The sequence below is a fragment of the Acanthopagrus latus genome, chromosome 4 (genome assembly GCF_904848185.1).
Source record: "Acanthopagrus latus isolate v.2019 chromosome 4, fAcaLat1.1, whole genome shotgun sequence".
Lineage (NCBI taxonomy): Eukaryota > Metazoa > Chordata > Actinopteri > Spariformes > Sparidae > Acanthopagrus > Acanthopagrus latus.
The window spans coordinates 19,205,522-19,220,998 of NC_051042.1; the positions used below are offsets into that span (position 1 = coordinate 19,205,522).

Below are 15,477 nucleotides of genomic sequence, written 5' to 3' on the forward strand. Positions count from 1 at the left end.
CTGAGTCCTGTCAGAGGAGCCAGGAGACACCAGACTGACTGCTGGAGGATTTACATGACATCTGCCACAAGGACGACTTATAACTCACATTGATGCAGCCTGATGTGTTTAGATGGCCGAAGGGCAATGTTTTAAGCTTTACCCGTTAGAAATGATAATAATAATAATAATTGAGGTGTCTGGACGACAACACATTCTGGCCTTTAATTCAACCCAGTTTAAATTTAACCTGTTCCTTCTTGTGTGAGTTAGGGAATGCAGACAATACAGGGCTCACAGCTCCAAGAGACCTTGGAGTCAGCATTCAGCTGTGTGGGTCAAAGGTTAGCAGGGGACAAGGCCACTATAGGAACTGAATTGGAGCCTGACTCCTGTTCCAGATGGAGGATGATATTTAAACAGACACATCTCCAGAAAAGGATAGAGGGCTCATCTAGGTAATTTTGGAGTACAAGCCCGAAGGAGGGACAGTAACAGATTTGGTCATTTATGGGAGATGGACCTTCAACCCACCACAGTGACCAATTAGGAGTAAGAAAGTACTGCCCAAGGGACTTTAAGAAGGATCCCACAAGTAGAGACGAGGGGTGGCACTTGGTAGAATTCCTAAGAGCGAAGGCATAGGAGTTCTGATAGGGCAAGAAGGGCAAAAATGTTTGGCATTACTTTGCCCTAGATTGGAGAACATCAGATGTGGGGCCACACTCTGCTCGGACGCTAGGCTCAAGTCTGTTTTAATAAAGATTGCTCTATCATTCCACCCAGCCTTGCCTCCGCAGAATTTTTATCAACCTACTACACGCCGACATTTTTGAAGAAGACAGCCCAGAAACTACATAATAATAATAATAATAATAATAATAATAATAATAATGAATGCACCTACAATTTGCCCAGATAATGTGATTCATTCAAACAATAACCTCAATCTTCTTCATACAATCCACAATACACATGTTCTTTGGGAAGGTTATTCCAAAACCTAAATTCTAGCCTGATTCAGGCATTCCTTAACCACTTTTAACGTGTGTTTGGGATCGTTGTCTTGCTGGAACACCCAACTGCGCCTAAGTCCCAATGTTATGGCTGCAGCATAATACAACCAGCACCGTGCCTGACAGTAGTTCTTGGGGTTAAAGGCTTCACCTTCTTGTCTCCAAACATATTGCTGCTGATTGTGGCCAAACCACTCAACTTTTGTTACATCTGACCACAGATTTTTCCTCCAGGTTTTTTTTTTCTCCGTCCATGCGATCAGCAGCAAACTTCTGTCGAGCTTTAAGACGGCGTGTCTGGAGCAGCCTCTCAGCTCATGGTGATGCAAAGCACACTTGACTGTGGACTTTGACACCTGTGGTTTGTGGTTGACTCTTGACCATCCTGACCAGTTTTCTCCCAGAAGCAGGTGATTGTTTGTGTTTTCTTCGTGATCGTGGCATCGACACAACTGTGCCATGCACTTTATACTTAGTTGGCTTAGGGTTAGGGTTTGGGACCTGTAACTGCTTTGAAATGGCTCCAAGTGACTCGCCTGACTTGTTCAAATCAATAATGAACTCTTTCAGATCAATGCAGTGCGCCTTAGACTTTCCCATTGTGGTGTCTAATCACTCAGAAGGTTAGTTGTTAATTGTTAGTTGAATTTGTTCTATGTATATTTGTGTGACTAGATTTCATCACATTTTCAGAGGACTTGTAATAAATTAATAATTGATGGAAATTATGGAAAAAGAATTCATGGCAGATGAGAGGTGAACCATCTTCATGAAACTGAAACAAGTCCAGTTGGCTATGATACAGAACCAGAAGAACCTGTGCAGTCTTTACAGGTGTATATAAAGTTTTGGCCATGACTCTATGAAGACTGTTGCCATATTGTAATACAAAACCATGACTATATCAAATTACCCCGACATTGATACAATCATTGTATGAGTATGGGATTCAATTCACATTTGTCTATCCAGTGAGCTCAAATAGGGCTAAGCTCATAAACCAGCTTCGCAGAGTCCTGCAGTAAACTTCATACTGCAGCAGTTACAGCTTTCCTCTTTACAGATTTCATTAGAAATACTGGCAGGTAAGGTGTGGCATGTACGAGGCCAGTGTTTTCCAGATTAACCAAACCAAAGTGTGCTAAATTAGGTAATTTGTGTTTAGCTCTTTGTTAAGTGTGATTTAGAATTTCTATTTTTGTGTAAATAATGAATTTGTACTCAAAACTTCAGCAGTCTGGATTTTTGTTTAGATGAGTGTCTGGTTTTCATGAATTGTGTTCATGGTTCCAGTTTCTCTGTGTGCACAATGGAGGAAAACTGATCTACCTCTGAAAATCAAAATCAGTGTTATTACAGTATCTGTTATTTACGGAAGAGGATTAGGGCCACTGAAAAAAAAAAAATAAATAAAAAAGATTTTTTTGGGGGGTGTAAGAATTCTGACTTTTTTCTCAGAATTCTGAGAAAAAAGTCAGAATTCTTACACCCCCCCAAAAAATCTTTTTTATTATTATTTTTTTTTTTTTCAGTGGCCCTAATCCTTTAGTCAAAGATGGGGAAATATTTTCACTGCTCTCCTAAAAAAAAAAAAAACAGGTCCAATTTGTAACAAAGTTGTTTTTTGAGTTTCATTCCAACTTGTCAAATACAGATGCTTTGGGACTGTCGGTCAGGTCGGCCGACAAGCAAAAGACAAGTTGGAATGAAACTCAAAAATCAACTTTCTTACAAATTGGACCTTTAACTCATGAATCTCAGTGTAATGCGACTGTAAAATGACATATTTTTCCTCTTTTCTCCCCATACCGGTTCCTCATCTCCAACACCCTCCCAAACAGTAAAGAGAAATAAAAACAAAGGGCATGCAAAAGGTTTTTAACTTTAAAACTTTGTTTCAGAAATTCAATGTAACTGTATATACACTTTACAATAGCATGTAGCCTGGTGGCTAACAAAGATGTCTTAAAACATTTTAAATACATCTTCAGCACAAATAGCAATTCTTGCAAGTAAAATGGCTTAACGGATATTGAAAAAAAAAAAATTAATTAACACGATTGCTCTTTTCTGCAGAAAAAGTGCCATGATTAAAATTTAATTCAGGACTTTCCCACAAAGCAAGCTGTATTCTCTACATGCTAAGTTTAACAGTTCAGTAACATTGCGCTAAACTAAACATACAGATATTTGTAAGAAAAAGAAAAAAAACACTCCATCTGAAGTAAAGTTAAATCTTCATTAATACATTTAAAAAGTAGATATGACATGCCTTTTGAAATCAAAAATACAAAAGATTTTCCTTACTTTAAGGATTTTTTAAACATGAAGCTGCATGTATTGTACAACACTCAGTGTACAATAAACTGGTAATGCACATAAAAATGAGCTGGATGAAAAGTATCAAATGCCTCCCACCGATCCTTCAGAAAACGAGCCACGACTGATCATCATACATAATCACACAGCCCTCCGAGGAGACGAGCACGCCGGGGCTACATCTCTAAAAAGGTGAGGCTTGCATACGAATAGCTGGCAGTCAGGATGGTGAGAGGTCATGGGGAAGGGGTGGGGATGGGGTGGGGAGGGGGCTACCATGGTGGGACCTCAAGACACGTTTCCTCTTCCATGCACATTGTTCTTGCCTCCTCTTCAACGTGTGAACGACAGACACGAGCTGCCATCCCTCCTCGTCAATTTCTGAGCGAGAACACAACAAGGAATTCGGAAAGACTTAAGACGTCACCCCATGTACAATTTTACATTCATAGTCTGGACATGTGTACTCATAACATTATGTCTCCGCAAACACCATTGTGCCCTGTAACAATTTTACTTGAATACAAACTAATTTTCAAACTTCTGGAGAGCTCCCGACTTCTGGTGAACAAAAGGCAAAGACGGGCAGACACTGAACAGAACCTGCGTTGTGTGCAGCGGGGATTGTTTTGGGCAGGGCACCTGGCATATTTATTCATGAGAGGGGGAACACAACTCAAAGGAATCACAGTACACAAAACATACGGCACACAGAAAGAAATAAGGGAGGGGTATCTGTCTCCAGGTTTCAGTATCTGCAGAGTGTTGAGGTCTGATTGTCTCTTTCCATTAACATTTTTTTTTGGGGGGGGGGGGGGGGGGGGCGCAGGGAGGGGAGTGGGAGTGGACTTGTGGGGAGAGGAATCATATGGCACTGTACAGGCAACCTAGACAAATCCAAACACATTTGCTTTAACATCTTCACCATAAAATGCACTTTTGATTTAAAACCGAACCGAGTTCAACGACGCATGCCAAATTATCACAGAGATTCAAGTCAACTCTTGAGGAGTTGGGGTGATGACAGAAGACAGCAGTGTATGGCTGATTGAGCTTTCTGTCTTGTAAATGATGCCGACAAAACATCTACGTTTCTGGCGACTATTTGTCTCAAATCAAGCTGAAACAACAGAGGAGTTAAATGTCAGTTTGGCTTGAGTGTCCGGGCAGATACACATTCATATAGTTACCATTCTTTAACACAATGCTTTAAACATATAAACAAAATATAAAGTAAAAAGTATGAAACAGGAAGAGGAGCAGTCAGTCGAACTGTGACTGTTAAAACAGTATGTTGCTGGTGCCAGATATGGCTGGTACAAGGTCTGGCCATAAATTTCTACCACGGGCAGACTTCATGACACACTGGCAGAGATGTGCTACATTAGTCATAATGCTACTGACATAGCCATCAAATTACACAACTAAAAGAAACAGAGCTCTGATTTAGCCAGAATACTTGATTAGGAGTAAAAGACAATACTGATTAGAGACAAATGACAAATCAAATACTATTATCAAAGAATGGCTAACGTTGACACGTGTCACTTTGAAAATGAATGCCCTCAAACCTTTACAATATGTCAGATTTACAAGTAAGAAGATTCTTAATCCTAACATTAGATTAAGGAGCCGTGTTGTGTCCACAGTGAAGCCAACACACCCATTTAAACCTCTATTTGTTAGAACAAACTATACTTAAAGTCCTGGATTAATTCCATTTCATGACTATGCAGTGGACTGTCATTAATATGCACCCATGTTCTCATAATAGGAAAAAGGCTTACAATAAAACTTACATGACCCCTTTTAAAATATCCTATCTTACAAACAGAAGTAAAACATTTTGAAACGCTCTATTTTTTCCTTTTTTTTTAACAATGAAACACCAGTTTTACCAGAAAGAAACTGCAACCAACAATAGAAACTTGACTAGGCTACGGAGGAATGCATATGATTCAAAGGCTACAGATTGTAGGTTTACCAAACACCAAATCAGTGAGTGTGTGTCTGTGTGTGTGTGTGGCTAGGAGTAAACATACACACATGCACAGATGGATTTACAGGCCAGTCATTCCTGCTGAAAATGGTCTGTAGCCACAGAGTGTCGTTATTCATCAGTGTCAACAGCGTGAGCACCAGGGGGATGGTTTGGGTTCAGGTACTCGGGGGAGTGGAGTTCCTCTTTACCAGGTGGCGTTTGTATATCCACTAAACCAGCACCAAGACTTCACAATTTAGTGTGGAGACGATATCCGTCTCCACAGCTGGAGAGTCAGTCAAAAAGAGGAGTTTACCTGGGCTTGTTCATAGTGTGTGTGATTTCATCTTTATATAGTAGATATTTAGAAAATTTCGCCCAGATATTTAAAAACGTTTTTCTTTTGAAGTTTTCTTTTTTTTAAAAAGCAACGGTGGACTTAAAAACAAAACTAAAACAAAAAGAAAGAGAAAAAAAGGCTAAATCTTTAACAGTAATGGCAATGTTGTAGTTTGTAATCCAAAGAGGGGCTTTTTACAGGCATGTTGTTTTCAGTCTTTTCCTGTTGTCCCGTTCTGAGAGACAGAGTCCAGTTCAATCTGGGGGCAACAGGTCGTGAAGTCGGAACCTCTCTCGAACGTGTGGCCGCACATCCTCGTTCTGATGAGTTCAGCAGGCAGAAGAAACCAGGAGGAGATTGAAAGGATAAATTAGATGCACTGAACAAATCAAATATTATGGCTATATAATATAATATATCCTATAGTGTTGTAAAAGATCCTACAATAGCAGGTAACGACATCTTACCATCTCAACCAACTTCTCCAGGAAGGGCACCAGCTTCAGCAGCTCATTGTCATTCTTGTCCATGAACCAGCTCTCTATGGGAATCCCATTGGACAACTGTTGGGATAATAACATTAGTTACCACATAATGTCTTTTCAACAAAACCAAAATTAATAATAAACCAGGGTTTCCCACAGGGTGAGACAGTGTAATTGCTGGAAACAACAACCACATCCACTAGTGTCAGACTAGTTTTCGCATCACCAGTTTCCCAGAAATTGTCACCTCAATGAAATCTGGTAGAAAGGCAGATGAGCTGCAGCAGACAGCGACCACCGCATATCTGAGTGAGGGGTTTGTTCAAAGACTCATCTGGCAAACAAATTGATAACAACATGAGATGTGCCAGTATCTGCCTAATTCAGGCCAGCAGGATACAATGAAGCCACACACTGTGGTCAAGAAAAAAATCTTCAGGACTGTTCTGCATTGAGATTATGGCTCTGACCAGCAATATTTAAAAAATTAATCAGTCAATTACTGGTGACCTCAAACTGCTTCTTTTATCCAACCTACAGTCTAATACTCAAAATCTCATTTAAAATCTAAGAAATTACAAACAGGAGATGGAAATCCTCACATCTAAGAGGGTTAAACACCAAATTATCAAAATAGTTGGTGACTTATTTCCTTTCAATCAATTAACTGCCTCATTGTTGTGGCCCCATTTGAGTCAGTCAGAATCAAGTAGCGATGTGTGAGACAGTTTAAAGTTTGTTGTTACCTGATGTATTTTTATACAAGCATGCTGTTTGCACCAATGACTGAGCAGACAGAAAGTTATTCAAAATCAAAGACATTTTTGCCCCATTTTTAATTTTCTGATCTTTTTTTTTTTCGACAAAACTGATGCTCGTTGATAACCAGCTGCAGAAAACATGAAGCTGATGGTTTAGTGTTTGGTATTCACCTGATATGCAAAGGCTTGCGGTGAATTGTCGATGATGATGGTCTTTGACAGATCTCTGCCCAAGATGTTGAGGTCTTTGATGTAGTTTCCCTGGACACAAACACAATGCTCACGAAACAACCTGTGTCTAAAGTTACAGTAGGGGAATGAGATGACAGAGGGATGAGAGAAAGAGAGAAAAATCAATCAGTGACATGGTCAGAGCAATCAATAATTCAGAAAAACCACAACACTGACACCTCAACAGCAACACACGCCAACACTCATGCTACATACAGCTTTTTGACCCCTTGTCATTCAGCTTCTGAGTTTGTTATGTAATTGTAACACAAAACACATTGTAACAAAAAACACACTGTACCTCACTAGCTGCTTTTTAGGATCCAAGATGTTGAGGAGTTTGTCTGCATACACCTTTTTGGAAGCTGTAAATAGGATGATCTGGGAAAGAGAGTAAATAAGGTTAACTTTCAAATCTGATGCAATGAAGATTATCTTTTAGAGTAGGCAGGGTTATATTCACCTCATAGATTTGAGACATACGTTCCAGAAACTCTCTGAAGAACGGCCTCAGGCGTACATACACCTGCACATGACAACACACCACTGATAAGTAAATAGTCACCATTAACACTGACACCTTAATCACACACAGTAATCAACGTCATATTAGTTTATTTTATCCACTGAACTCATCATTTCTTCAACTGTTTGACATGTAAATATTTCCTCTACAAATAGGACTTTATCCCCCTCTAGTGGCAGCATGGAATAAACAAGGGAAAACATTACTCTGACTCAAAACTTACCTGGTAAATGACATCTTGAAAGAGGACAGGGAAGGTAAGTGCTGCATCCTCCAGCTCATTTAAACTGCAGTGAACCAAAGTTTCATCCTGATGACCCAAACAGAGAAAATACTAAGAAACTGTTTGACAATCTCCAAAACTTTGAGAGTTTTAATAATCATACAAATCAAGGAAGAAAAAAAATAATGTGTTATTATATATTCAGACTGACCAGGTCCAGAACCAGAGAGAACTCAGGTGTGCTGCGTGTCTTCAGTGGCAGGGCTGGCTTACGTGTGAGCTGCTCTTCTGTCAGAGGAGGGACGTGCTTGATGAAGAAATACCTACAAATCAAAAAACACCACACAAATTTTAGGTCAATTTAAAACAACAATAATATATGAAAAGTAAAATGCTGACAAATTGGTTGTGTGCAGGCCATCTTAAGTCTTTTTTACCTTCATCTTAACCTTCTTGTCATTATAACCACATAATGAGATATAAGACATAAGGCTCTTGTACCTTAAGTGTTGGCTTGGCAATATCAACAACAATCGTAAAACAACTGTTGCTCTGCTGTCTGCTTGTTCATTCACGCTACAGAAAATTTCAAATTAAATCACTGTTTCCTGTCCGTCTAAGGGTGGGCTATGGAAGCCGCACAGGGTCAAAATATACAGGAAATCACAACAATTACTGTATTTCTCAAGACTGTAAATGCTGCTTTCAGGATTGTCAACCTGCAGTATAATGTCACAGTAGGACCAGCTTGCATTTACTCTGTAATAAGTGCAATGACTAACCAATCAGGACATCCTGATTTGAAAAATAAGTACATTAACAGCTGTGCAGCCACAGCAGACAAAAATGAGGATGATTAATCAGCCATTATATATAAGAGTGTCCAAAACCATTTTACTTGACTACTGTACTTTTCAGATTCAATATTTGTTCAGATTTCCTGTAGTAAGAAATGCAGGTACTGTCTCACACAAATATGACTGTTGATCCAACAGAAGTTTACTGTACATGCCAAGAAAAGCGACACATTACTGTACAGTTGAGCTGAGGGGTCTGAAATCAAAGATCAAAAATGTGTGAAAGTAAAACATGTATTTTTAATTCCCCCCACATGATCATGTTGGTGACACTGGATTCCACTCACACTTAAGAAACGGCCGTCATTGACAAATGTATGGTTATATTTCATTACACTGAAGGCATTCTCTGTGGTGATGATGGCTCTGTTGCATTGTTATTGGTTCAGATGTCAGATTATTGGTCTGGATATCACTGACCTATGTCAACAGTCTGGTCTTGTTGTAAATTAACTTCAATGGGGTCTGGCCATAAGACTAAGCATTTTATGATCATCGTGTTTACTCACGGGTCAAACACTTCCCAGTCTTCCTCATAGGATGCCTCTGGTGGTACTGTGGTGGGGGGTGCGTCCACATATGTCATCTCTGGACTGGAGCCTGGCGCTTGGATCACAACAAGAACAAGATGAGAAAACAGAATTAGCAATATAAGCACAGCCAGCAACTGTCACCTACGCAAGACTCTTGATGTTTCCGAACCACATGTTTCCAGCTGCGTTATCTACCTGTGAGGGGTGGCAGATCAGGATCAGCCTCAAGCCCTCCTTCCACTACTGCGGGTGACACCTCAGGGATGTGTGGAGGTCGCAGAGGTGGCAGTTGTGATACACTAGAGTAGAAGTTAGTGGTGGCACACATTTCCTGTGTGGATGTGGCTGTGCTGGTGGGCGTCTCTACAGGCTGCTCCATTTCCAGCTGCTTGACTATCTCCTCAGCCTCCAATGCCTGGTCTGGAGAGTCTGAACCAGAAGAGGCTGAAAAACAAATGCAAAGAAGAGTCATTAGAGTTCTGCGTCATCCTGTAATAACTGACACAAAAGACATCACTGCTATGATAGAAGCGCACAGCACACAGTGGAACATCAGATCATTAGTGAGAACATGTGAAAAGGAAATGCAATGCTGAGAGTTTTTGTTTTTTTTTACTGCAGATTTCGCTGATAAACACTTTATTCATAACAGCACACATTCCATATTTTGTTTGAGCACAGATATACTATAGGTTTGAATCTGGTCTCTGTTTAAGGTGCTACCCATGAATCATGGGTACAGGCTTCCCCCAGGTCTGTTTACCATTTTTAGCTGGTGAGAAGAAGTTGAAAACAGGGGAGAAGATGGTCCCAAGAAGGGTGGTTCTGGGCGGGCTGGTGGGCACATCGACGGCCGTCGTCTCCTCCAGGCTGCCATTGGGCTTCTCCTTGCTCCTATCATGATTTGTTGCTTCTGCAGAGGTCAAGTAACACGTTTAGTTGCCAGAGAAATAATTAAAAACTTTTTTTCTTGTTTCACTGAGTGCTACTCACGTCCATTGAGGGAGCCTCTCCTGCCAACCCTGCTGATAGTCTTGCGAGGGGTGTTGGTGTTTGGGGTGGTGGAGGTGATCAGGTTGTTGTCCACATCACAGTGGAGGCGTGTCTTCTTGGCTGGGCTCTCCTGCGGCACCTTAAGGAGAAAAGACATCAGAGTGTTTCCCAAAGCCCAAGATGTCATAGGTAAAGGTCTTGTTTTGACCATTAACTAAAAATATTTGTTTTACTTCCATAAAGGAGTAAAAACACATGAATTTATTTGAATTTAAGAAGATGGAATCAGAGAATTTCAAACTCAAACCAATTAATCGCTGCAGCTATAGGAAACAGCATGAAATGATGCAGAACACACTGGCTGACAAAAAGTTTACTCAAGTATCAACAAGTGCAAAAAAAGATTGCAACCATCTTCTATCACTCGCATCTTGCAAGATCACTGTCATATACTGTAATGAGCACATGAGATCCCCATAATCAAAAAGACAGAAATCTCTAAAATGTTTTTTTATTTTACTCAGTTTGTTAAGGAGTTTAACTAACACTACAGACAAGCATGGGGAAAGAAACTCAAGGTCTAAAGCTCCGAGTCTTAAATTGGGACTTAAGGAGTAAGAACAAATGACTGCATTATCTCAACATCAAAAAGCTTGTGTCTTTGCAGAGGAAAACCTTCTTTTTAGCAGAGTTGACTTTTCCACTTGTTACTACGTCCTGTCCCAGCACACCGACTCTGTGAGCCAGTAGCTAAAATTAGAGCCGAGTCCAAGTTCTCAGACAAGCTGCTGCATTCCAGCAGACATTTCTTGGGAAACATGACACTCTGCACCAAGAAACACTGTATTTAAACTCTGCAACCTGGAGAGCGCAGGGCTAAAAACAGTTTTAAAACAGAGAGGTGCAAAACAGTTGAGGTGAGGCTGTTAAACAAAACATACAGAGAGGAAGAAAACAACCTCAGCTACAATACATCAGTGCTTCCAGAAGGGGCACCACACTCATATTTACAATGAACTGAATTAAAAAGCAGAGTCATCTGATGTGATCATAGGAGTTGGTTACCTTGACAGCATTTCCTCTGATGAACTTCTTGATGGTCGAGAACAAGCCCCGCCCTCCGCTAGTAGGAGTGTCCTCTTCTACTTCTGAATGCCGCCGCTTGGTACGGGATGGGCGGCTGGCCAGACTGGGGTTCGGCTGCTGAGACGCTTTACGCATTCTCAGCCTCATTGTTTGAGCAGTCACATGTAAGGCTGTTTCAGAAAAATCAGGCGTGGGGAAAGATGAGACAAACAGAAAGAGAAACAATCAGTATGACTGTACAGTCGAGGAAACACAATAGCCAATATTATAACTGTTAAGGTGGGTGAACAGGTTGTTCTTACAGTCGGCCGTTCTAACTTTTATAATGGATACGTCTGTGGGTTGAGTCTATCTGTAGTGGGGTAATACTGGTGCATTTTCTGCCAACATCTGGATGCATTCAAGATCCCATTTCACTTACATCACAGTGGATCACTGCAGCCACAGCTGGCTTTACTTCTAGTCATACAGTAAAGGAAAAAGAAAACATTGCTAAGGATCTTACTATACACACACTCACGCTCGCCGGATCATTAGCTATGTGCACACTAGATCAATGATTTTAGTCAACACAACAAACTACAGTGACTGAAAAAAACGTAGACACGATCAAGACTTTCAAATGTGACCGTTCTGAACTAAAACATGTCTGAAGGAAGTAATGGCTTATTCTCTAAAATTGAGAGATTTCATTGTTTGCCATTGTATACGCACAGGGGAAACTTTAAAACTATTCACAGTGAACATGAATTGTCAGTCAAGCATGCCAGCCCCTTGCGCTTATGTAACAGCAGCTGGCTGAAAATGTGTCTGGACATATCCACAACCTGTCAGGAAGACTGAACGCACAATAGCACCCTCTCAATACATACTGTACATCTCAAACACTGTAAATGCCCTTCACTACATCTGCTGTGCATTTACAGAGGGTGAACCCATGAAGACACCAGAGGTATATGAGCTGTTGCTCAATCGTGCATACACCGACACACCAAGAGGCGCCTGAGGAGTGTCAGACTACATGGTAACATTAAAGTAACAAGCAGGCAGGAGAATGTGGGACAAGCCTCAAAGTTGTGACTGCTTAGGATATCAAATAAACTAGCAGATCTGAGACAGCGATTTTGCATGAATTTCAACGTACCAGTGTGAGAAGGATACACTTCCTGATGTTATTATAATGTCGAACATAGCACTTCTTTGAGGCTGCTTTTAAAGTGTCAGCCATACTTGAACACCAACTAGGAAAGGATTTACAAAATGCATCTAGAATTATAATGTAGATTCTCAAAATTCACATTTCTGAGGCCATTTTAGAAAATGCAAAGAGTGCATGTGTACTCTTGAGATTTAAAGAAGCTGATTAAGTTCACCGCTGATCTTTGATAAAACTGAAAATGGAAAGTGAAAATCCTTGATTTTGTTGCATTGTTTAGTTTTACTGATGAACTATCAGTGCTTCTGTGGAAAACAAATGCTCATGTAGATCATCTCAAAAGACAACACGTAGCAGAACACAGGACTTTTACTTCTTAACATATAGTGATAACAATTGGCTTACAATGTGGATGTGATCTTCACAGAGCTGACAGTGTGTTAATAAATCAAATAACTGTGCCTGGATGAAGTAACTGACAAGATTATATTAGTTTTACAGCTCAGGGTTGTACCAATCACTAAGTCAGTATTGCTGATGTTCCCCCTGTTACCACTGGTTGTCTCTGCTGATGCAATGTTTGTGTATATTTGGTAAACATCCTCATAATGTATAACAATCCACCCCTCTTTGTAACAGAAGAGCTCACCACGTTACAATAATGTACCCTGAATTCTCATGTGAAAATCTGACGGATGCTGAGAAGTGGCATCCTTCCTGAATCTCCATCATGAGATTCACTCTGTAGTGTGATTAACTTAAATCGATCATTTATTTACAGAGTTGCGTTGTTCCAGTAAATACTATTATATTACCATTATTTTCTTTTTTCCTAATGCTACTTTTAGTCTTAACTTTCTTCCCACGCCTGCTCATATGCAATGCATATGTCGCTACAACACGTCAGTGTTTTCCTGTCCCTGCTAAATAGAAATCTAAACGAAATGTCTGTTATATTTAGCCACTGTATGATCAAACTTAGCCATGGCTCGCATGGCAACAACACCATCGCTCCGAAACATCCTCCTTTCCAGGCAATCGCCCACTAACCAAGGATCCTGCACACAGCTAGGTACGAGCAACTGAGCGGGAAATAAGAACATGCATGCCACTGAGACTGTACGAGCGAGCGAGCTAGCAGACGCTAGCCATGGAAACAGCGAAGAAGCCAGCGAGGCCCCTCGACAGCCTGTCCGCTCTAAAATTTACTCCCAGGCTAACGTTAGCCGACTGGCACAAGAAGTGGCTGAAGCATATACTATATACATACAAAATATTTTTTTTTAAAAATTAAGGTAGAGGACATAACTAGCCTGGATGTCGCATTCGTGCCAAAACCAGCGTTTACAGAAGTTGCACCACATAATCACGACTAACAAGCTTCCCTGCTAAACGAGCGGCTAGCCAGATGAAGCTAACGCTAGCATAAAGAACTACAGGAGGTCGTGTACTAGGCGTTAGGGGTTATGGATGCGTGCAACATTGGTTTATTCAAGTAAAGTTATTTTAACACCGTCATGCTGCACACATAGTGAAAGCTACATTGTTAATACTCCGTCAGTATTTATGTTAGTTTGTAAATGTCCACGTTAGCATTTCAACACGACAAGCCCAAGCAGGCTAACTTACCGCTAGCAAACCAGTGCGGCATCGTAAGTTGCATAAAATAACAGTAAAATGTTGAACTTCGGTGCGGAACATTACTTAGCTACATGCCGTTAAGATTGCTGAGTGGTGTGACTCGACTGTCCCCTCAAAACTGTTCAACGTTGCATTGTTAGTGTTTGCGTTGTTTCTGAGTGGAACTCGTCAGACATCGTTAATCACAGCAGCTATCTATCGGTACATGGTAAACGACACTCTATTGATCCAGTCAACGACATGATAAATCTAACAATGCAGATAGTGGGATTTCATTCATCAGTTGTGGTTAAGTTACACAAACACATCTGGCTCCTTGCCTATAGTGTAGTTATTCAATGGCAAATCTGAGTTGGCTAGCTAATGTAAACCTAGCAAAGTTCTGTTGTGGAATGCCAATGGGAAGACATTAGCCTCAGTGCAAGCTAGCACATAGCGGTTAGCTACCTGACGGGCAGTTAGCTGGCTGCTCATTGTTTAAAGAAGATACAAACAACTGCACGTACAATGTTTAATAAGCTAGTGTATATTTGTTGAATGGCCGAATTACAATGAGGCGAATGAAGCGAAAATTAGCTAAAGCGTCGAGTCAACCGGGAATTGGCCGGTTCCTCCGTAGGCCGTATTTTAGCTCCCCCTCAGCTATTTAACTTAGCTTAGCACCGCTATCTTAGCGTTAAGCCTACCTAGCCTTCTTGAAAAACTGCTTCGGGCTAACATATGTGCACAGGCAAGGAAAGGGAAATATTTACCCTGTCGTTCGCCTACGTTACATAAACCGCAAGCCAAATTGGACAAATACACGGACAAGGTTTTTAACGTTATCGACTTACTTTACGGTGATCCGCAGTATCTGGAGATAACGACTCAAGACCGATTAACCATCACAACGGAGGCAGTGGTTGTTTTTTTCCTTGATCTGGTGCGACTTTTTCTGTATACATCTACTCAAGGTCCGTCTCCGAAATGACACATCGTTGTGTTACCAGGCGCCATTTCCCGCCTCTGCTCAGTCTCTCCGAGGCAGATACCCGTATGGGACACAGACACACCCCCTTACCTCTCAACAACACCAGCCACTCCGCAGCGAGCAGGACTGACACTCGCCCTTCTCCTCTCACAGCCCGCCTCAGTGGCTCCTCTTTAACAAAATATTGAGTATTTAAAATATCAACAATCGATCGGACATTTAGGATTTTCCTTGCAGTACACACTCAACAGATGTTTTATCATCATCTAAAAGAAAAAAAAGCACAGGGAAGAACAAGAAGTCTGAACTAAAAGGCATTCAGGCGCCTGACACCATCTGTACACATGTGAAAGAGCTCAATAATGACAAACTATGATGTC

At 40.9% G+C, this 15,477-nt stretch overlaps 1 protein-coding gene across 4 annotated transcripts; it reads right to left on the bottom strand.

The window, feature by feature from the left end:
- Positions 1 to 2,868: 2,868 nt before the first annotated feature.
- ctdspl2b (CTD (carboxy-terminal domain, RNA polymerase II, polypeptide A) small phosphatase like 2b) lies at positions 2,869 to 15,206 on the bottom strand. Of its 4 annotated transcripts, XR_005074508.1 has the most exons (14): positions 14,116 to 14,268; positions 11,310 to 11,500; positions 10,245 to 10,383; positions 10,015 to 10,164; positions 9,447 to 9,695; positions 9,228 to 9,324; positions 8,073 to 8,184; positions 7,862 to 7,948; positions 7,576 to 7,638; positions 7,414 to 7,493; positions 7,053 to 7,179; positions 6,103 to 6,198; positions 5,834 to 5,955; positions 2,869 to 3,695 (listed from the first exon to the last, which is right to left on the bottom strand). XR_005074508.1 is itself a non-coding variant. In XM_037094502.1 (13 exons), the coding sequence occupies exons 2-13, from the start codon at positions 11,475 to 11,477 to the stop codon at positions 5,890 to 5,892; spliced, it is 1,434 nt and encodes a 477-aa protein (XP_036950397.1). In that variant the 5' UTR covers positions 11,478 to 11,500; positions 15,188 to 15,206; the 3' UTR covers positions 2,869 to 5,889. The 4 variants fall into 4 exon arrangements, 3 of the variants coding, with proteins under 3 accessions (XP_036950397.1, XP_036950396.1, XP_036950394.1); XM_037094502.1 differs by lacking the exon at positions 14,116 to 14,268 and adding an exon at positions 15,188 to 15,206 and having other exon boundaries at positions 2,869 to 5,955; XM_037094501.1 differs by lacking the exon at positions 14,116 to 14,268 and adding an exon at positions 14,961 to 15,130 and having other exon boundaries at positions 2,869 to 5,955.
- Between the last annotated feature and the right edge of the window lie 271 nt (positions 15,207 to 15,477).

What these genes read in the sequence shown, in the direction of transcription:
- ctdspl2b (XM_037094499.1), bottom strand. Translation starts at nt 14,149, where the DNA reads ATGCAACTTACGATGCCGCACTGGTTTGCTAGCG. An exon ending in CTTCTCACCAGCTAAAAATG is followed by an intron (nt 9,696 to 10,014) that starts GTAAACAGACCT and finishes TTTGTTTTTCAG; the next exon opens with CCTCTTCTGGTTCAGACTCT. An exon ending in CGCAAGCCTTTGCATATCAG is followed by an intron (nt 6,199 to 7,052) that starts GTGAATACCAAA and finishes TTATCCCAACAG; the next exon opens with TTGTCCAATGGGATTCCCAT.